Consider the following 21718-nt stretch of genomic DNA (forward strand, 5'->3'; position numbering starts at 1 on the left):
GGTGTGTGTGTGTGTGGTTTTGGCTGAAGAGGGGAGAGCGCTGAACAAATGCTTCTGTGGCACTGGGCGGACAGGGGAATCGGCCGGGACGTGGTGTTTGCAGAGCTTGCGAGAGAGTCGGGGAAGGGACGTGCGCGGCGTGACTGCGGCGAGGAGGGCCCCTGGGTGCCCTTTGCTGACCCCTTCTCTCCCTCTCTGTCTGTCTCAGGAGCCTGGAAGTGGAGTAATTGCGTGACCCACAGGAAGGAGACATGGAGAGAGCGGCCGAGGCGCACGTCAACCGCCACGAGGAAGACGAGATGGTCAGTGGGTGGTGGCGCTTCCTGGAAAAGGCCCCAGAGCGACGGGGCTGCTAAGAATGGGAGGGTCCTCTAGCCCAGGCACCCCCAACCTGCGGCCCTCCAGATGTTTTGGACTACAGTTCCCATCATCCCTGACCCCTGGTCCTGTTAGCTAGGGATCATGGGAGTTGTAGGCCAAAACATCTGGAGGGCCGCAGGTTGAGGGTGCCTGCTCTAACCCAACCGCCCTGCAGTGTAGCGACTCTGGACGCTGCTGCTGCTGATTTATAGTATTTATAAAGGTAAAGGTAAAGGGACCCCTGACCATTAGGTCCAGTCGTGGCCGACTCTGGGGTTGCGGCGCTCGTCTCACTTTACTGGCCGGGGGAGCCGGCGTACATCTTCCAGGTCATGTGGCCAGCAGGACTAAGCCGCTTCTGGCGAACCAGAGCAGCGCACGGAAATGCTGTTTACCTTCCCGCCGGAGCGGTACCTATTTATCTACTTGCACTGGCATGCTTCCGAACTGCTAGGTTGGGAGGAGCAGGGACCGAGCAACAGGAGCTCACCCCGTCGCGGGGATTCGAACCACCGACCTTCTGATCGTCAAGCCCTAGGCTCTGTGGTTTAACCCACAGCGCCACCCGCATCCCTTTTATTATACCCTAATACCCGCAGGTCGCAGTTCACAGAATGAAATCATGATACAAAAGCACAACGTACATAATCAAAATACGAACAGGTGGAACCCAATAGCCTTGCCCCCCAAACACATTTTTAAAAGGCTTTGAATGTCTTTTATATATATATAAATTTGTTTGTTTGTTTTTTCCAGATTAGAATTTTACAGTCACGTGTCCAACGTACAACCTAAAAACAAGATTCCAGGGAAACTTCCCTCCTCGCTTTCGTGGGAGTCCTATTGTCAATCATTTCCTCCTGCATCTTCTAGAATATTCCAAATCTTTTACCTCTCTATTGTTTCCAAAATTCACCATTAAACTACAAGTGATATTCCAGTCCTTCTAATGATTTTAACCGATTACAAAAATGCCCAGAGCAGGGTGACGAAGCAGAGCCAGTTGGGGGCATGGCCTGGAAAGTGTCCTGAGGGCCACACAGAGGGGTGCTGGGGGCCGCATTTGCGCTCTGGTTGCCCAGGGTCTCCCGTTTCTCCACGAGAAAACCGTCTCGCTTTTCCTCCCTCCTTTCCCCCCTTCTGCGCAGGAAATCTCCGGCTACAGCCCCTGCTGCTGGAAGCTGGCGCTGGTCTCGCTGGGCACCCTTTGCAGCGGAGGTTTCCTCCTCCTCTTCCTCTACTGGCTGCCGGAACTGAGCGTCAAGTGGACCTGCCGCGCCGTGCCGCTGAGGGACGCCTGGGTCGTGCTGCTGAGGACCACGGTAGGCTGCCTCAGGCTCTGACAAGGGCCACTCGCATAGCTGCCAACCGTCCCTTATTTGGCGGTACACTCCCTTATCCCAGCGCCATGTCCTGCTGCTGTCCCTTATTGATGATGTCCCTTAAATTTCCCGGGTGTCAAAGGAAGCAGCTCCTCTCCTTCCCTCCCTGCCGGCCAGGGAGGAGGGAGGCTCCAATTGTGTTGCTTGGCTGCGTTGCTCACCCAATAAGGAGTCTAAGAACGACTGGGGGTGGGGTGGAGCTTGCATGCCTTGTGCCGATCAAATCGGCCGCGTTGCCTGGGGACTCGCCTTTGCTCAGCGCTTCCCAGCGGAGAGGGGACGGTGGTTTTCCTTGCTGCATCCCCTTTGCCGGGTTGCTGCGCTGTGGGAACCACCGCTTGAGGCTTCGTTGGCCGCTGGCTGGGCTTTCTGCCTTTGGCTCAGAAGTCGAACACACCTGTGCTCTGAAAATCCCTTATTTTGGCTGCTGATCCCTTATTTTTGAGGCTGCTGGCCCCTTGTTTTCAAATCTGTAAGTTGACAGCTATGGCCCCTCGTCTCCCACCCCCGACCCCCATCACCCTGTCTTGCTGTTTCGCCCGGTGGTGTGGGGTTGCCATGCGTGCAGAGGGTCTCCCAGGGCTTTTTTGGTTTTTTGTTTTATTGATTTTCCAAAAACAAAACGGGCAGGGGGAAAACAGAGGAAAGAAAATCATAGCCAAATTAAACCATCATTTTCAATCAACTTCACTCCCCTCTCTTGGTTCCATTATAATATACCATATTTTTCACTCCATAAGACTCACCGGACCATAAGGCACACCTAGTTTTTAGAGGGGGAAATCAAGGGGGGGAAATCTTATTTCCCCCCCCCCATCCCCAAAGAGCAGCGGACAGGCTACGCGCAGGCTTTCCACTTCTCCCAGAGCTTCTGGGGCCGCCCAGGGAAGCCCGGGTTCACCCCCCAGCCCCAAAGAGCAAAGAAGCCAAGACAGTGAGCGGGATTCATCCTACTCGCTGTCTTGGCTTCTGCCATAGCCGTGCGCAGCCTCTCCCGGCCAGAGGGGCTGCGCGCGGCTATGGCAATGCCCCCACCTCCCGCAAAAGCCCACAGGAGCCGCGCACCCTTTAAGGAGCACCCGGCTCCTGCGGGCTTTTCTATGAGGAGGGAGAAGGGACTGACTGGCCGCATCAGTCCCTTCTCCCTCCTGGGGAAAACCCCGCAAGAGCTGCGCGGAGCTTGTGTGCGGCTCTTGGGGGCTTTTCTCGCCTGCCTCCCCCCCGCATTCGCTCCATAATACGCACACACATTTCCCCGTACTTTTTAGTAGGGAAAAAGTGTGTCTTATGGAGCGAAAAATACGGTACTTGTTCCTGCACGTCCATAAAATCTTACATACTTAACAATCCAATTTTAAAACCTTCATCTTATTACAAGTGGCTTTTAAAAGTTATACTAATGTAAAGATCTATACCCAAAGCTTCCAGTGTTTTATCTCCTTGCTTCTTCTAATGTGCTGGCGTCTCACGAAAACCATAATAAATCAGAAATAGAGCTCTCTTCGCTTGGCAATGTTGCAAAACCATCACGGTTTTTTCGCAGTCGATTCTTTCAAGCTCTCTGTAAAGAACACCGTAAGTTCTTGTTGAACCCCGGCAAACAATGTTTTCAGTAGGGGCTGAAACGAGTGCAGCTGAAGGCGTCAATAGGCAGGGAGTTCCAGAGGACAGGTTTCGCCACAGCACCGAAAAATCTGAGTCCGTAGGAAACGTGGGCGACTGCTCACTCTCCCCGCTGCTTCCCTCCCGCAGGACGAGTTCCGGACTTGGTCCCGGGTCCGGGTGCGCTCCTTCTTCGCTCCCGGATCGAGCCCGCTGGGCTTCCCGCAGGTGCCAGAGAGCAAGAGGCCTCTCTGCCAGGCCGGCCCCTTGGAGGACTGGGATTGCGAAGAGGGCAATTTTCTGTCCCAACCCGCCTGCGGGGAGCAGGCAGAGGTGAGCTGGGGGCCTTTGGGAGGGGGTGGGGGTCTCTGCTGCAGCCCTCCTCTCTTCCCCCACCCTCACGGACACCTTTTTCTCCCCCCCCCCCCCGCAGATCCGCTTTTTCGTCCACCAGAATTCACGCTACCTCTGGAGCCCCGAGTCCCAGTCCTTCCAGCGGCTCAGGGCCCTCGACGTTGGGCTGTCATGCTCCTCCCTGCACACCCTCCACGGGGCTGGCCTCCCTCGCAGCACCCAGGACTACCGGTGAGTAAGGGGAGAGGGGCAAGGGCGGGCTGTGCCCGTGCTGAGCATCTCTGGGCAGGGGGTGGGACGGTTGCGACGGAAGGAGGGCGCCCAAGGAACCGTCTCCTGCCCCCTTCCTTAACCCAAAGTGAAAACCGCTCGCTCATTTCCCTGGTAGACCTCACAACACTCACTGAGACCCAGGAACTCCTGAGACTATCTCCCCCTGCATTTCCCAGTCAGTTCCCTTGTACAGCGACACCTTGGTTCTCAAACTTAATCCATTCCAAAACCAAAGCGTTCCAAAACCAAGGTGCACTTTCCCATAGAAAGTAATGCAAAACGGATTAATCCGTTCCAGACTTTTAAAAACAAGCCCTAAAACAGCCATTTAACATGAATTTCACTATCTAAGGAGACCATTGATCCATAAAATGAAAGCAATAAACAATGTACTGCAGTCATACAATCAATCAATCAGTAGCTGAACTGGGTTCCACACAGTCACGAAAACAAAAAACACCACAAAAACGCAAAATAAATAGCAAAAACAGACAAACCTCAGCATAACACTCAACACAGAAGTGTTTTATCTGCCCCGAGGCATAGGGCAGCCCCGATCCTCTGGTGACTCGCCTCTCCTGGCCTGGAGGCAAGCATTCCTCCCGCAGGAACTTAGTTCCTTCCGCCTCTCTGCCCTGAGCCTCTGCAGCTCCGGAGAGGCTGGAGGGTCACCGGACCCAGAGGCAACCTCAGCTTCCTCTGACGGGGCTGAGAGTGGAGCACCTGCAGGCAATGGGTCCTCCATCACTTCTGGAGCCAGAGTGGAATCACCTGGTGCCTGCTCCTGAGGATCCGGCACAGGTGAGGGCCCTTCAGATTCAAGCCCCAGCCCTGGCTCAGCTGGTTCTGGAGGCGGGGACTCCTGTGCAGGCTGGGATCCCTCAGGTTCAGCATCCGAGTCTGAATCCCAGGCCATTACATGTAGGCGGCTCAAGGACCCCCCTTTATTTTTTGAAGAGGCTGGGAAGGAAGGTAAGTGACTGGCGGGCCGAGAGGAATGGTGCAGGGTATCCTCTTTCTGCAGTGCTTCTAAGATATTAGCTGGGGCAGGGGGGCAGCTGGGGCAAGATAATTCCCCCCCTCTGCTCCCCCCCCCCCATTCTGAGCACATGCATTCTCCCCCCAATCCAACTTCTGTCTTTAGGAGGCTTTTCTACGGAGCCAACCAAATTGACGTTCAAGTGCCTTCCCTCCCCAAACTCCTCATCAAGGAGGTAAGTTTGCAGCCTTTGTATGTGTGTTTGTGTGTGTATCGGTCGCCCGGGACATTTGCAGGGAAACCAAAATGCTTGTTTACAAAGCCATTGTACTACTTACTGTATTTTTGTGAAACACGGGCCACTTATAAACGCCATCTCCAACTCCTCGAAAGATTCATAGAATCCTAGAATCATAGAGTTGGAAGAGACCACAAGGGCCATCGAGTCCAACCCCCTGCCAAGCAGGAAACACCATCAGAGCACTCCTGACATACGGTTGTCAAGCCTCTGCTTAAAGACCTCCAAAGAAGGAGACTCCACCACACTCCTTGGCAGCAAATTCCACTGTTGAACAGCTCTTACTGTCAGGAAGGTCTTCCTAATGTTTAGGTGGAATCTTCTTTCTTGTAGTTTGGATCCATTGCTCCGTGTCCGCTTCTCTGGAGCAGCAGAAAACAACCTTTCTCCCTCCTCTATATGACATCCTTTTATATATTTGAACATGGCTATCATATCACTGTTGATTCCATCAACAGTGTCTCCAAAAAGTTTTACACATCACCTGGGAAGACAGGCGAACTAATGCCAGTGTACTGGAAGAAGCAAAGATCACCAGTGTTGAAGCAATGATCTTTCAACATCACCTTCGTTGGACTGGTCATGTTGTTCAGATGCCTGATGATCGTCTTCCAAAGCAACTATTCCAAACTTAGAAATGGAAAGCATAATGCTGGCTGTCAACAAAAGAGGTTGAAAGACTGTCTCAAGGCAAATCGAAAAAAGGTAGTATAAACACCAACAATTGGGAAACACTGGCCTGCGAGGGCTCCAGTTGGAGAACAGCCTTTACCAAAGATGTCACGGGGTTTGAAGACGCTCAAACTCAGGATGCAAGGGAGAAACGTACTAAGAGGAAGGCACGCTTGGCAAATCCACACCGTGATCAACTCCTGCCAGGAAACCAATGTCCCCACTGTGGAAGGACGTGTGGGTCCAGAATTGGCCTCCACGGTCACTTACGGACTCGCTGTTAAGACCGTGTTTATGGAAGACAATCTTACTCGGCTACGAGTGATCGCCAAAGAATCGGTCGCCCCTGTCGGAGGCTGTGGTGTGTTTTCAAATGGCAGTCGCTGGAAACCACAGGAGGGGAGAGCGCCGCTCTTGTGTTCGAATCCTGCTTTGTGGGCATCCCATAATGGGCACCTGGTTGGCCAGATTTAGGTTTGATGAGGCCCTAAGCTACTGAAGGTAATGGGGCCCTTTATATGTCCAGTTGTCCTTTGTCAACAACAAATTGTCGCTGCTTTTTGTGTTGAATATATGCTATATGGTAATTTGTGGACCGAATAGGTATCTAAAGCCCCCCGAAGGTCATTTAGACCAACCCGCCAAAATGCAGGAGTCCCTGGCAGGCAGGCCGCCCAGCCTCTGCTTAAAGACCTCCAACGAAGGAGAACGCGCCACCTTCCGAGGGGGTCTGTCCGATGGCTCTATCCGCCAGAAAGTCCTGACCTTGCCGGGGGCTTCTCCTCCACCTCCTCCTCTTCCTCTCCTCCTCAGGTGTTGAACCCTTTCTACATTTTCCAAGCCTTCAGCATGGTGCTGTGGTCCCTGGATAACTACTACCTGTACGCCTCTGCCATCCTCTTCATGTCGCTGGTCTCCATCTGCTCCTCCCTCTACACCATCCGGAAGGTACCGCTGGCCGGGCTCACGGTTGGCAGAAGGGGTGTGTGTGTGTGGCTGGGAGGGGGGGGCTAAAGGGGAGAGGATGCGATGGCGGGTGGTGGCTTTGAAAGAGGATTAGAGGCCGCGATGGCCGCCAGCCCAGGTGGCTTTGAAAAGGTAAAGGTACCCCTGCCCGTACGGGCCAGTCTTGACAGACTCTAGGGTTGTGCGCCCATCTCACTCTATAGGCCGGGAGCCAGCGCTGTCCGCAGACACTTCCGGGTCACATGGCCAGCGTGACAAACCTACTCTGGCGAGCCAGAGCCGCACACGGAAACGCCGTTTACCTTCCCGCTAGTAAGCAGTCCCTATTTATCTACTTGCACTTAGGGATGCTTTCGAACTGCTAGGTGGGCAGGCGCTGGGACCGAACGACGGGAGCGCACCCTGCCGCGGGGATTCGAACCGCCGACCATGCGATCGGCAAGCCCTAGGCGCTGAGGTTTTTCCCACAGCGCCACCCGCGTCCCCGGCTTTGAAAAGAGGGTGGGGCAAATTCACAGAGGAGGAGAGGGCCCTTGATGGCTGCTAGCCGCAGTGGCTATGCTCTGCAGCAATGCTTCTGGGTCTCCGTTGCTGGAAGCCACAGGAGAGGAGGGTGTCGCTCTTGTGCCCGGATCCCGCTTGCCGGTTCCCCGCAGGCAGCTTCCAATGCCTGAACACCTGGACCAGGTGAGCCCTTGGACCTGCAGGACCTTCTTACGAGAGGAGCACGAAATTGTCACGAGGTCGTAAGCAGAGTCCCACAGGTCTCCTTCTGCGCGGATGGCATTGTGGGTTAAACCACTGAGCCTAGGGCTTGCTGATCAGAAGGTCGGCGGTTCAAATCCCCGTGACAGGGTGAGCTCCCGTTGCCCGGTCCCTGCTCCTGCCAACCTAGCAGTTTGAAAGCACCTCAAAGTGCAAGTAGATAAATAGGTACCGCTCCGGCGGGAAGGTGAACGGCATTTCCATGCACTGCTCTGGTTCGCCAGAAGCGGCTTAGTCATGCTGGCCACATGACCCGGAAGCTGTACACCGGCTCCCTCAGCCAGTAAAGCGAGATGAGCACCACAACCCCAGAGTCAGTCACGACTTTACCTAATGGTCAGGGGTCCCTTTACCTTTTAGGGCTTCTTCTGAGACAGGCGTAGGGCAGGCCCCCATCCCAACCCACCCTGCACCCCCAAAAAGAGGGCACAGATTTGTGCGGAAAGGTGCTGTTTTGCAGGTGTGAGCTGCACGTTTAGAAATAATGGCTGTAATTGCCGTAAAACGCACATCTTGTCCCCCCCCCCCAGTTGCTGGAATCCGCAGGGGTGCTGCTCTTGCGTTCGAATCCTGCTTGCGGGCTTCCCTTTGGGCACCTGTGAGGAGGAGGAGATGCTGGGCTGGACGTACCTGGCGCTCACCCCGTCTCTCTCCTTCTCCCCTGCAGCAATACGTCCTGCTGCACGACATGGTTGCTGCACACAACATCATCCGCGTGACGGTGTTTCGGGGGCTGTATGGTGAGTGAGCATCGTGGAAGGAGGGAGGGAGGGAGGTCCTGGGGCTCAAGTTCCCTTGGCAGGTGTGGAGGGGCTTCGGGACGCCCTCGTAGCTACAAGAAAAACGGTTCAGAGCCGGAAAGTTTGGGGGACCGAGCGTGGTTGAATCACACGTGGATCATATACACCCGGCCATAGTTGATTCTCTCCACTTCCAGCATTGCTTGGGGCCGGGTGGGCAGTCTGTGTAATAATAAATAATAATAATAATTTATTGTTTGTACCCCACCCATCAGGCTAGGTTTCCCCAGACACTCTGGGCGGCTTCCAACAAAGATTAAGAATACGTTAAAGGGGAGACCTGCACGAAGCGCTCCGAGATCTGGGGTTGAAGGGTGGTACACAAATTTAATTAGGAATAATAATGATCTGGTGTGTTTTGTTCTGATCTGACCTGCCTGCTTTTCCTCTACTCCGGTTATTTTGATTGAAGTTTCCTAAAAAAGCCCTATACGACCTAGGACCCTTGTACCTATGGGACCGCCTCTCCTGGTATGTCCCACGGAGGACATTATGGTCTTCAAACAAAAACACCTTGGAGGTCCCGGGCCACAGGGAGGTCAGGCTGGCCTCAACTAGAGCCAGGGCTTTTTTGGCTGTGGCCCCAATCTGGTGGAACACTCTGCCACAGAGACCAGGGCCCTGCAGGACTTGACACCTTTCCGCAGGGCCTGCAAGACGGAGCTGTTCCACCAGGCCTTTGGCCAGGGCACAGCCTGGCCCCTTCCTTTGGCAATCCTCACAGAACTCTAGCCCAATGGTTGCCATCAATTTGATTTTGAATTGATTTGAGAATGAACTGATTTTAGAATGTATTTTTTAGATTTTAGAATTTTTTAGATTTTAGAATGTATTTTAATTTATTGTGATTTTATGTAAACTGCGTTACTTTTACTGTTAGCCGCTCTGAGCTCGGCTTCGGAGGGCGAGATATAAATAAAATTTTATTATTATTATTATTTATTTATTATTGTGGGGTTTCCCAAAGAGGCGCCTGCTTGCCCCTGTGAGAACAGGATGGCTAGAGGGGCCCCCTTTGGCCTGACCCACCAGGCCCTTCTTACGGCCTTCTGCAGCGATGGCTCTCCTTTCTCTCCGCAGAGACAGAGGAGATCTTTTCCACGCAGCTGGTTCCGGGGGACGTCCTGCTGGTGCCTCCCGAGGGCCTGACCGTCCCGTGCGATGCGGTGCTGATGAGCGGCACTGCCATCGCCAACGAGAGCATGCTGACAGGTAGGCAAGGCTGCCTGTGCTGGTCGGGGGGGGGGGTTACCGCGCGGCGTGGTCTGAGTCCGGTCCTAGGTCGAGGTTAAGAAGGCTGTCCGTCAGGGGCGAAGCGAGGTCCAAGGCAAGGAGCCAGGCGTGGTCAGGAACTCTGGAAGAGCAGGACAGGGTGCCGGCAGGAACAGGTTACCAGTGATGTTGCTCCCGCAACCTGGGACTGGGCTGACTGGCCTTTATCTCCTCTGAGGCCTGGAGCGGTCCCGGCCCACAGGTGACTCACCTCTCCTGGCCTGGAGGCGAGCACTCCTCCTGAGAGAACTTAGTTCCCTCTGCCTCTCTGCCCTGAGCCTCTGCAGCTCCAGAGAGGCTGGAGGGTTACTGGACCCAGAGGCAACCTCAACTTCCCCTGATGGGGCTGAGGATGAAGCACCTGCAGGCAATGGGTCCTCCATCACCTCTGGAGCCAGAGCGGATTCAGCTGCTGCCTGCTCCTGAGGATCCGGCACAGGTGAGGACCCTTCAGGCTCAAGTCCCAGCCCCGGCTCAGCCGGCCCTGGAGGCGGGGACTCCTGTGCAGGCTGGGATTCCTCAGGTTCAGCCTCAGAATCGGATTCCCAGGCCACCACACTGCCTCTGGTATGGGCGGAGGGGGAACTGCCTCTCCTTAGGAGCTGATCTCCTGCCACCCTCTCATTCTGGAGGGATAGAAGGGAGTCCTTCACCCAGCACAGAGAGTTAAACCAGACTCCCTGCCCCAGGAGGCCGCCAAGCTGGGTGGTTTTATAGAATCCCAGAACTGTAGAGTTGGAGGGGACCCCAGGGGTCATCTAGTCCAACCCCTGCAATTCAGGAATCTCCGCTGAAGCCATCCGACCTCTCGCTGTAGCGTTCCCAAAGCAAGGAAGGATTGGACTCTGAATAATAAAATACCCACGAGGCTTGACCAGCAAGACTCTTCATGTTCTGCAAATAATTTAGAAAAACTATTGGACTGATTGGGGATTTTAATTTTTATTCCGTACTTTGTGTTTTTTATATTGTAGTTTTATGTTCTGAACTGCCCTGAGGTCTACGAGTATAGGGCTATGTACAAAGTTAATTAATAATAATAATACTTTGATGCTATACGGCACTGAAACGTTTAAATGTTTCCGTGGTGGTCCTTGAGTCTTCCTGCCACCCTCGCCGTCCTTTCCTGCCACACCAGGGGGCTGCAACACACACACCCTTTGAGAACCGCCGGCTTAAACAAAGAGCTCTCTGAGCCCTGTACAAATAAAACAACAGGTGAAAACACAGCTGCAGGCTACTAGCCACAATGGCTCTGCCCTCCACAGCCTGAAGCACCAAACGTTCCCGAATCCTAGTTTCAGGATGTGGCATTCCCAAAGCAAAGGAAGGATTAGACTCTGATTAATAGAAGACACGCAGAGGCTTGACCAGCAAGACTCTGGGAGGGGTGCATATAATAATAATTCCTGTCCACCCCTTGGCCCAGGTCGTTTTATTCACAAAAGAACTTTTTACACAGTGTACGTAAGAACCAATCAGATTTCCTCTGAGCATTGCAAAAAACCCCACATGGTACAAAGTCAGATCAGAAGAAATTATTTTAACTACAAAGAAACTATTTCCTACTTGAGCATGCATATGTTGTTGTTGTTTAGTCGTGTCCGCCTCTTCGTGACCCCCTGGACCAGAGCATGCCAGGCCCTCCTGTCTTCCACTGCCTCCCGCAGTTTGGTCAGACTCATGCTGGTAGCTTTGAGAACACTGTCCCACCATCTCGTCCTCCGTCGTCCCCTTCTCCTTGTGCCCTCCATCTTTTCCAGCATCATGGTCTTTTCCAGGGAGTCTTCTCTTCTCATGCGGTGGCCAAAGTCTTGGAGCCTCAGCTTCAGGATCTGTCCTTCCAATGAGCACTCAGGGCTGATTTCCTTAAGAATGGAGAGGTTTGATCTTCTTGCAGTCCATGGGACTCTCAAGAGTCTTCTCCAGCACCAGAATTCAAAAGCATCCATTCTTTGGTGATCAGCCTTCTTTATGGTCCAGCTCTCACTTCCATACATCACTGCTGGGAAAACCAGAGCTTTAACCATACGGACCTTTGTTGGCAAGGTGACGTCTCTGCTTCTCAAGATGCTGTCTAGGTTTGTCATTGCTTTCCTCCCAAGAAGCAGGCGTCTTTTAATTTCGTGGCTGCTGTCACCATCTGCAGTGATCATGGAGCCCAAGAAAGTAAAATCTCTCACTGCCTCCATTTCTTCCGCTTCTATTTGCCAGGAGGTGATGGGACCAGTGGCCATGATCTTCGTTTTTTTGATGTTGAGCTTCAGACCATATTTTGCGCTCTCCTCTTTCACCCTCATTAAAAGGTTCTTTAATTCCTCCTCACTTTCTGCCATCAAGGTTGTGTCATCTGCATATCTGAGGTTGTTGATATTTCTTCCGGAAATCTTAATTCCCGCTTGGGATTCATCCAGCCCAGCCTTTCGCATGATGAATTCTGCATATAAGTTAAATAAGCAGGGAGACAATATACAGCCTTTCCCAATTTTGAGCCAATCAGTTGTTCCATATCCAGTTCTAACTGTAGCTTCTTGTCCCACATAGAGATTTCTCAGGAGACAGATATGTATCTCACTGTATACAAGTGACAATAAAATATTTCAATTTCAATTTATTTCACTTTCTCCTGCCCCCAGGCGAGAGCGTCCCTGTGACCAAGACAGCCCTTCCAGACCCATCCCGAGGGGCCAGCGGACCCCTGCAGGACCTCGCCTACGACCCCGAGGAGCACAAACGGCACACCCTCTTCTGCGGCACCTCCGTCATCCAAACGCGGTACTACTCCGGGGAGGCTGTTCGGGCGCTGGTCATCCGGACAGGTAAGGGCACCTTGGGGCGGCGGCAGGCTCCTGTTCCTGACTCAGGACGTCGAAAGGAAGGAGGGTGTGTTTGTGCGTCTCACTCGCGTCTCTCCGCCAGGTTTCTCCACCTCCAAAGGGCAGCTGGTCTGCTCCATCCTCTTCCCAAAACCGGCAGATTTCCGCCTCTACCGAGATGCCTACCGGTTCCTCCTCTGCCTGGTCGGTGTCGCCGGGATCGGCATGCTGTACTCGGTGATCCACAGCGTGCAGCAGGAGGTAGGTCTCCTCCAGAGGAGGCTGGGGTGCGGTAGTATTCCTTCCCTTGATCGGGACACTAGACTCCTGTTGATGCAGCCTAGAATAGCATTCCCTTTTTTTGCTGCTGCATCACACTGTGAGCTCAAGCTCAGCTTGTGGTCCACTAAAACCTCTAGAGCAGCGGTTCTCAACCTGTGGGTGCCCAGATGTTGTTGGACTACAACTCCCATCATCCCCGAGCTCTGGCCCACAGGTTGAGAAAGGCTGCTCTAGATCCTTTTCACATGTACTATAAAGAATAACAATTTATTATTTATACCCCCACCCATCTGGCTAGGTTTTCCCAGCCACTCTGGGCGGCTCCCAACAGAATATTAAAAAAAAATGATAAAACATCAAACATTCAAAACTTCCCTAAACAGGGCTGCCTTCAGGCGTCTTCTAAAAGTCAGATAGTTGTTTATTTCCTTGAGATCTGACAGGAGGGCGTTCCACAGGGAGTGTGCCACCACTGAGAAGGCCCTCTGCCTGGTTCCCTGTCACTTCTCGCATGGAGGGAACCGCCAGAAGGCCCTCGGCAGTGGACCTCAGTGTCCGGGCAGAACGATGGGGTGGAGACGCTCCTCCAGGTATACTGGCCCAAGGCTGTTTAAGGTTTAAAGTTCAGCACCAACGCTTTGAATTGTGCTTGGAAACGTACTGGGAGCCAATATAGGTCTTTCAGGACCGGTGTTATGTGGTCTTGGTGGCCGCTCCCAGTCACCAGTCTAGCTGCCGCATTCTGGATTAGTTGTAGTTTCTGGGTCACCTTCAAAGGTACCCCCACGTAGAGCGCATGGCAGTAGTCCAAGCGGGAGATAACCAGAGCATGCACCACTCTGGCCAGTCTGCGGGCAGGAAGGGTCTCATCCTGCGTACCAGCTAGAGCTGGTAATAATAATAATAATAATAATAATAATAATAATAATAATAATATATTATTTGTACCCCGCCCATCTGGCTGGGTTTCCCCAGCCACTCTGGGCGGCTTTCACAAAGAACAGAAATACACTAAGATGTCACACATTAAAAACTTCCCTGAACAGGGCTGCCTTAAGATGTCTGGACAGACAGCTGCCCTGGACGCAGAACTGCCCTGCGCCTCCATGGACAGCAGTGAGTCCAAAATGACTCCCAGGCTGCGCACCTGGTCCTTCAGGGGCACAGTTGCCCCATTCAGGACCAGGGAGTCCTCCACACCCGCCTGCCTGCCCCCCAAAACTGCTCATAAGCCAGATGTCCCCCACCCGGTATTTGTGTATCCAATTCTCCCTGCCTAAATGCAGAACTTGACCTTTCTCCCTCCAGGCTAAGCAAACCCATCCCTCTCTTTCTCCCTCCTGACCAGGAGCTGGTCGGTCGCATCATCCTCAAATCCCTGGACATCTTGACCATCACGGTGCCCCCGGCGTTGCCGGCGGCCATGACGGCCGGCCTGGTGTACGCCCAGCAGCGCCTGCGGGGCCAGCGCATCTTCTCCATCAGCCCCCAGCGCATCAACATCTGCGGGCAACTCAACCTGATGTGCTTCGACAAGGTACCAGACCCCGACCCCCCACTCCTCGGGGGGAGAGAGAGAGGCGGGGAGATCCTCTCCTCCTCCGGCCTCATCCTGGGAACGTTCACAGCAGCTGCTGCTTTGTCTCTTGCAGACTGGAACCTTGACTGAGGACGGGCTTGACTTCTGGGGTTTCGTGCAAGCCCAAGATGGTTGGTGAGTGAGCGGGAGGAAGCGGCTTCAGCTGGACTCTGCCTCCATGGTCAGAGGCAGCGATGTTTGTGAATCTCGTGCCCTCAGGTCCCTCTTGAAGGTCCAGCCGTGTAATGCCTCTCATTCCGTTATTGTTTTATTTACACATTCATTCATTACCCTAAGGCAGAGGTCAGCAAACTTTTTCAGCAGGGGGCCAGTCCACTGTCACTCAGACCTTGTGGGAGGCTGGACTATATTTTGGGGAAAAAACATGAACGAATTCCTATGCCCCACAAATAACCCAGAGATGCTTTTTAAATAAAAGTACACATTCTACTCATGTAAAAACATGCTGATTCGCAGACCATCCGCGGGCCGGATTGAGAAGGCGATTGGGCCGGATTTAGGGCAGGGGTAGGCAACCTAAGGCCCAGGGGCCGGATCTGGCCCAATCGCCTTCTTAATCTGGACCGCAGACGGTCTGGGAATCAGCTTGTTTTTACATGAGTAGAATGTGCCCTTTTATTTAAAATGCATCTTCGTTATTTGTGGGGCATAGGAATCCGTTCATTTTTCCCCCTTCAAAATATAGTCCGGACCCCCACAAGGTCAGAAGAAGAAGAAGAAGAAGAAGAAGAGGAGGAGTTTGGATTTGATATCCTGTGCAGTGAAGGGGCCAGGCGGGCCTTTTTCCGCCGTTTGGGGGGCTGCCACAGAGAAGGCCATGTGCCCAAGCCTTTGAGCACTTACCCAGAGAACCTCCTCTGCCCTCCTCAGCGCTCGGCTCCCTAGAGAGATTCTCACAGCCTGGTCTTCCTCCCCTCTCAGCTTCCTCCCGGCAGGGCAGGACGTCCGGGGACCCAGCCTGTCCGGCTCGCCCTTCCTCGCCACCATGGCCGCCTGCCACTCGCTCACCACCATCGGGGGACGTCTCTCGGGGGACCCCCTTGACCTCAAGATGTTCGAGGCCACCGGCTGGGTAAGGCGTTTGGGGAGGGGAGACTTTCGTTCTGCATTTAATACTATTCTTCCGCATAGATTGGTGCCCAGATTATTAGACCTGGGACTTCCACCATGTTTGTGCAGGTGGATATTAGATTTTCTATCAAACCGTTCTCAAAGGGTCAGGTTGGGTTCCCACGTCTCTGCAGATCTCATCACGAATACGGGGACGCCGCAGGGGTGCGTGTTGAGCCCGCTTTTATATACACTCTATACAGCTAACTGTGCCCTCAAACACCCCAGTAATAAGATCATTAAGTTCGCAGATGATACAACGGTGGTTGCTTTAATCACGGCTGGAGAGGGGGAGGCGGCCTATAGGAAGGAAGTTGAGCAGTTGGGGGAGTGGTGCAGGAAAAACAACTTACTCCTTAACTTAAAGAAAGCAAAAGAGATCATTGTGGACTTTAGGAAATGTAAATTGAATATTCAGCCACTTATTACTGAGGGGAAGTGTGTGGAACAGGTCTCAGTGTTTCGATTTCTGGGAATGGAGTTGAGAGATGACCTAACCTGGGGAGAAAACAGCAAAGACCCGATGAAGAGAGCACAGCAGAGGTTATATTTTCTGAGAATCCTCCGGAAAATCTCTCAAAGGACCTGTTGATGGCATTTTACCATTGCACTGTGGAGAGCGTATTAACTTATGGTCTGTGTGTGTGGTTTGGGAGCTGCACGGCCAGGGGAAAAACAATGCTGTCCAGGGTTGTAAAGACTGCGGAGAGAATAATTGGGTGCACTCTTCCCACCTTAGATCAAATCTACGCTTCCAGGTGCCGTAAGAAAGCTGCAGAGATAGCGCAGGATAGTGAGCACCCTGGAAATGATCTCTTTCAGCTTCTGCCTTCTGGAAGAAGGTCCAGGGTTATAAAGACCAGGACTAGCTGCCTGAGAAAACAGTTTCTAGCCAAATGCGATTCTGGTTCTAAACGCAGCATAAGGGGTCTCTATAGTATAGTGTATTTTTTAGTATAGTGTATTTTATAGTATAGTACAGTGTATTTTAAAATGGGATTTCAGAGTTTTTAGGGGTTTTTGAATGTTTTATGTAGTTTTTCAATTTCATTGTTATGTATGAGACAATGACAATAAAGATATCGTATCGCATATCGTATATGGCGGGGGCACAGCTGTGTGTATGTGTTTTGATTGGCGCCGGCTCCTCGCGAGACCGGAGGCCGTGGCTGAGTCCCCTCATGGCACCACCACGGCGGCTCGCCTCAGAGAAAGGACCCTCGCGTCCCCCGCTTGGGGCCTGGGGCGCTGCCTGAAGCCCCCCTTCTTCTTCCCAGGTCCTGGAGGAACCGACCCAAGAGGAGACAGCCCTGCACGACCAGATCCAGCCCACGGTCGTGCGGCCCCCTGACCAGACGCCTCCTGCCACATCGGAGGGGACCCCTGAGGACGAGGTGAGTAGGGGGCTTTGGGAGCCCTCCCCTGAAAGGTCACCTTGCCCACTCGGCCGCTTCAATTCAAAGTGTTGGTGCTGACCTTGAAAGCCCTAAACGGCCTCAAAGGCCCAGTAGACCTGAAGGAGCGTCTCCACCCCCATCCTTCTGTCCGGACACTGAGGTCCAGCTCCGAGGGCCTTCTGGCGGTTCCCTCCCTGAGAGAAGTGAAGTTACAGGGAAGCAGGCAGAGGGCCTTCTCGGTGGTGGCGCCTGCCCTGTGGAACGCCCTCCCACCAGATGTCAAAGAGAAAAATAACTACCAGACTTTTAGAAGACAACTGAAGGCAGCCCTCTTTAGGGAAGCTTTTAATGTTTAATAGGTTATTGTATTTTAGTCTTTTGTTGGAAGCCGCCCAGAGTGGCTGGGGGGACCCAGCCAGATGGGTGGGTATAAATAATAAATTATTATTATTATTATTATTATTATTATTATTATTATTATTATTATTATTCAATTGGACGAGCTGGCGTTGCGCCAGGAGCCACACAACACCCGTTCCGTGTCCAAAAGAACCGGGTCTTTTAGCGCAGCAGCACGTACTCTGTGGAACTCCCTGCCCCTTGATCTCCAAGCACTCCTCTTCGCTGTTATCTTTTCGGCACCTGCTTGAAAACATTCTGGTTCTGGCAGGCCTGCCCACAGGTTTCGAAAGTTGACATGAGCTTTATTCCGTTTTTATTCCTGTTGGAAGCTGTCTAGAGTGGCTGGGGCAGCCCAGTCGGATGTTTTATCTTGGGATTGGGGCGGAGAAGTTATTATTATTATTACAACGTTTTATAACGTGTGTGAAGCAGAGTAGGCAGCTATAGTAGCTGTTGAAAACCAAAAAACCGAAACCCATAAAATGAGTGGCCGCAGGAACCCAGCCAGACTGGTGGGGTATAAATAATAAAATCAATAAATAATAAGAATTAATAACAACAAGACAGAATGATCACAGTTGTGTGCGGGTTAAATCCTTGTTTCATATCTTTTTTTGTAAACAGTTTTAATAATAAATTTTATTTATACCCCGCCCTCCCCAGCCAAGGCCGGGCTCAGGGCGGCTAACAACCAATAATAAAAACAAGTTGAATGAATACAACTTAAAAACAAGATTAAAATACAACAGTAAAACATTAAAATGCAGCCTTTGAGGTGGTGTTTCGCTTTTTGTGTTTTCAGCCATCGAGTCATGTATAAATTTTACGAAATAAATAAAAAAGGTACCATGTTTTTCCGTGTATAATATGCCCCCATGTATAAGACACCCTCTATTTTTTGGGGACTCCAAATTGAGAAAATAGGGGGAGGTTGTATCCGTGTATAAGACGACCCAACATTTTGAATATAATTTTAAAATAAAAAAAACTAGTCTTATACACGGAAAAGTATGGTAATTAATACTAGCTCAATGCCTTTGGGTCTCTGGAGCCCGGATTTGCTGGCTCTTGCCCAGGTTCTTATGCATAAGGTAAAGGTTTAGGGACCCCTGACCATTAGGTCCAGTCGTGGCCGACTCTGGGGTTGCGGCGCTCATCTCACTTTATTGGCCGAGGGAGCCGGCGTACAGCTTCCGGGTCATGTGGCCAGCATGACTAAGCCGCTTCTGGCAAACCAGAGCAGCGCCGTTTACCTTCCCGCCGGAGTGGTACCTATTTATCTACTTGCACTTTGTGCTTTCGAACTGCTAGGTTGGCAGGAGCAGGGACTGAGCAACAGGAGCTCACCCCTTCGCAGGATTCGAACCGCCGACTTTCTGATGGGCAAGCCCTAGGCTCTGTGGTTTAACCCACAGCGCCACCCGCGTCCCTTCTTATGCATAACGACAGACTATTGACGTCCTTCTTTCTTTCTTTCTTTCTCTCTCTCTCTCTCTTTCAGGAGCTGATGGAGCTGATGGTGAGTGGTACCTGCTTTTCTCCTCCTCCCGGCGCCACTGGAGTTTTCTCCACTTTTGGGGGGGTTTGGGGATGGGAAGCGCAGGTGCCCCGAGGCAGCCTCCCACCTGGCCCCTTCGCTCACCTCCTCGCCTCTTGCAGAAAGTCTACGAAATTGGCATCCTGGCGCAGTTCCCCTTCTCCTCCAGCCTGCAGCGCATGAGCGTCGTGACCCGGACATTGGGGGAGAAGCGACTGGTGGCCTACATGAAGGGCGCTCCGGAGACGGTGGGCAGCCTCTGCCGCAAAGAGACGGGTGGGCTGCTTCTTTCTTGAGAGTAATCGCTATGGTTAAGATCGTGGGTAGGCAACCTAAGGCCCGGGGGCCGGATCCGGCCCAATCGCCTTCTCAATCCGGCCTGCGGACGGTCCAGGAATCAGCGTGTTTTTACATGAGTAGAATGTGTCCTTTTATTTAAAATGCATCTCTGGGTGATTTGTGGGGCGTAGGAATTCGTTCATTTTTCTTTTCAAAATATAGTCCGGCCCCCCACATGGTCTGAGGGACAGTGGACCGGCCCCCTGCTGAAAAAGTTTGCTGACCCCTGATTAAGATGAATAGTCATCCCTGTTTCTTACCTGCCCTGCGTATTAGGGTTCCAGGGCCGGTTGCAGCCGCGTTGAGGATGCAGAGCCGTAAACAGTTCAAAACAAACTGCAGTCGCTATAACAGGGTGGTTCCTAATAATAATAGTAATAATAATAATAATAATAATATTTATACCCTGCTCATCTTGCTGTGTTTCCCCAGCCACTCTGGGCGGCTTCCAACAAAAGATTAAAAATACATTAAAACATCAGTCATTAAAAGCTTCCCTAAAGAGGGCTGCCTTCAGATGTCTTCTAAACGTCAGACAGTTGTTTATTTCCTTGACATCTGACGGGAGGGCGTTCCACAGGGCGGGCGCCACCACCGAGAAGGCCCTCTGCCTGGTTCCCTGTAACTTGGCTTCTCACAGGGAGGGAACTGCCAGAAGGCCCTCGACGCTGGACCTCAGTGTCCGGCTGAATGATGGGGGTGGAGACGCTCCTTCAGGTCTACTGGGCCTTTGAGGCCGTCTAGGGCTTTCAAGGTCAGCACCAACACTTTGAATTGTGCTCGGAAACGTCCTGGGAGGCAATTTTCCTTAATTTATATATTATCCCCAAGGGTCGAAAAAGTGCAAACTGCCACAACGGCCGTTCTCTGTCCTCCACAGCCTGAAGCACCAAATGTTCCCGAATCCCAGTTCCCGAAAACCACAGGAGGGGAGGCTTTCTCTTGGGCACTGATCCTGCTTGCAGGTTTCCCAGTTGAGGCCTCCGCCTGACCACTGTGGGACCAGGGTGCTGGACTGGACAGGCCACTGACCCAACCCGTTTGTAAGGAGTCTCCAGGTTCAGTGGCAGTCTATCAGGGTTCCTGGGTTCTTAGGGTTACTTGGCCCCTCTGAGATGAGTCGCTGGCCTGATCCAGCCGTAGGGCTCCTCTCTTGCCCCCCACCTTTAACACTTGATGTTGCCGCCGTTCAGTTCCAGACACCTTCTCAGCCGTGCTGGAGTCCTACACACGCCGAGGACTGCGGGTCATCGCTCTGGCAAGCCGGCGGCTGGAGAGCAAGTTCACCTGGCACAAGATCCAGCACATCAGCAGGTCAGACTTTCTCCTCTGTTAGATGTTAACACCTGTTAAAGGTAAAAGGACCCCTGACCATTAGGTCCAGTTGCAGACGACTCTGGGGTTGTGGCGCTCATCTCGCTTTATTGGCCAAGGGAGCCGGCGTACAGCTTCTGGGTCATGTGGCCAGCAGGACTAAGCCTCTTCTGGTGAACCAGAGCAGCGCACGGAAACGCCATTTACCTTCCCACCAGAGCGGTACCTATTTATCTACTTGCACTGGTGTGCTTTTGAACTGTTAGGTTGGCAGGAGCAGGGACTGAGCAACGGGAGCTCACCCCGTCGCGGGGATTCGAACCGCTGACCGTCTGATCGGCAAGCCCTAGGCTCTGTGGTTTAACCCACAGCGCCACCCGCGTCCCGTATATGCCTGTTAAGTGGCTGAAATGTTCAGATCTGGGAGAAACCCTTGCTGGAAATGCAGGGAGGCTGAAGGCACATAGCTCCACATGTGGCGGAACTGTAAAAAGATCAGACACTTTTAGGAAACGATTTATAACAAGCTGAAGAAAACGTTCAAATGTTCCTTCCCTAAAAAAACCCTGAAGCCTTCCTGCTAGGAATTACGGAAAATGAAATCCCCACCCCAAATACAGGAGAGTCTTTTAATGTATGTTAAAGTCGCTGCCAGAATTCTAATCACAGAAGGTTGGAAGGGAGAGGATAGCCCATCTAAATCAAACTGGCAAAATAAAATAAGTGAATATGCCAAACTGGCAAGGTTATCAACAAGGTTAAGAGACACTACAGATGGGTTATTTTCTTCCCGGAGAGTGGTATATTTACAGAATTTATGTAAAAGAACGTTGTCGAAAGATCAGTCCGATGGCAGGTCTTGAGTGAGCTTTGGTGTGCAAATAGGATTTTTATTTTTATTCTGTACTTTGTGTTTTTTATGTTGTAATTTTATGAACTGCCCTGAATTCTACGAGTGTAGGGCTATATACAAAGTTAATTAATAATAATAATATTTTGATCAAAAGATCAGTCCGTTGGCAGGTTTTGACTGAGCTTCGGTGTGCAAATAGGATAACTGTACAAAGCAAAATTTATAGTAAGTCAAATAATACGGCGAACGCTCAAGTGCGCATTTAAGGAATTTAAATCGAGAATGCAAAGGGGAAATTGGGGGTCTTGACAAATGTAATCACAAATGGATGTGCAAAACTAGTTA

General features: G+C 52.0%; 1 protein-coding gene across 1 annotated transcript in view; it reads left to right on the plus strand.

Annotated features, from left to right (window-relative positions):
• The window catches only part of LOC114581833 (polyamine-transporting ATPase 13A3-like), a 33429-nt gene extending 12887 nt beyond the window's left edge, over positions 1 to 20542 (plus strand). The window contains exons 3-19 of the mRNA XM_077917804.1: positions 209 to 302; positions 1509 to 1682; positions 3495 to 3677; positions 3778 to 3929; positions 5116 to 5185; positions 6734 to 6868; positions 8319 to 8391; positions 9532 to 9663; positions 12360 to 12542; positions 12643 to 12800; positions 14170 to 14358; positions 14474 to 14535; positions 15343 to 15493; positions 16809 to 16925; positions 18832 to 18849; positions 18990 to 19143; positions 20400 to 20542. Coding sequence (XP_077773930.1) covers positions 252 to 302; positions 1509 to 1682; positions 3495 to 3677; positions 3778 to 3929; positions 5116 to 5185; positions 6734 to 6868; positions 8319 to 8391; positions 9532 to 9663; positions 12360 to 12542; positions 12643 to 12800; positions 14170 to 14358; positions 14474 to 14535; positions 15343 to 15493; positions 16809 to 16925; positions 18832 to 18849; positions 18990 to 19143; positions 20400 to 20542 — 2145 coding nt within the window. The 5' untranslated portion in view covers positions 209 to 251. The remainder of the gene's footprint in view (positions 1 to 208; positions 303 to 1508; positions 1683 to 3494; positions 3678 to 3777; positions 3930 to 5115; positions 5186 to 6733; positions 6869 to 8318; positions 8392 to 9531; positions 9664 to 12359; positions 12543 to 12642; positions 12801 to 14169; positions 14359 to 14473; positions 14536 to 15342; positions 15494 to 16808; positions 16926 to 18831; positions 18850 to 18989; positions 19144 to 20399) is intronic.
• Positions 20543 to 21718: the final 1176 nt, after the last annotated feature.

The sequence above is a fragment of the Podarcis muralis genome, chromosome 13 (genome assembly GCF_964188315.1).
Source record: "Podarcis muralis chromosome 13, rPodMur119.hap1.1, whole genome shotgun sequence".
Taxonomy (NCBI): Eukaryota; Metazoa; Chordata; class Lepidosauria; order Squamata; family Lacertidae; genus Podarcis; species Podarcis muralis.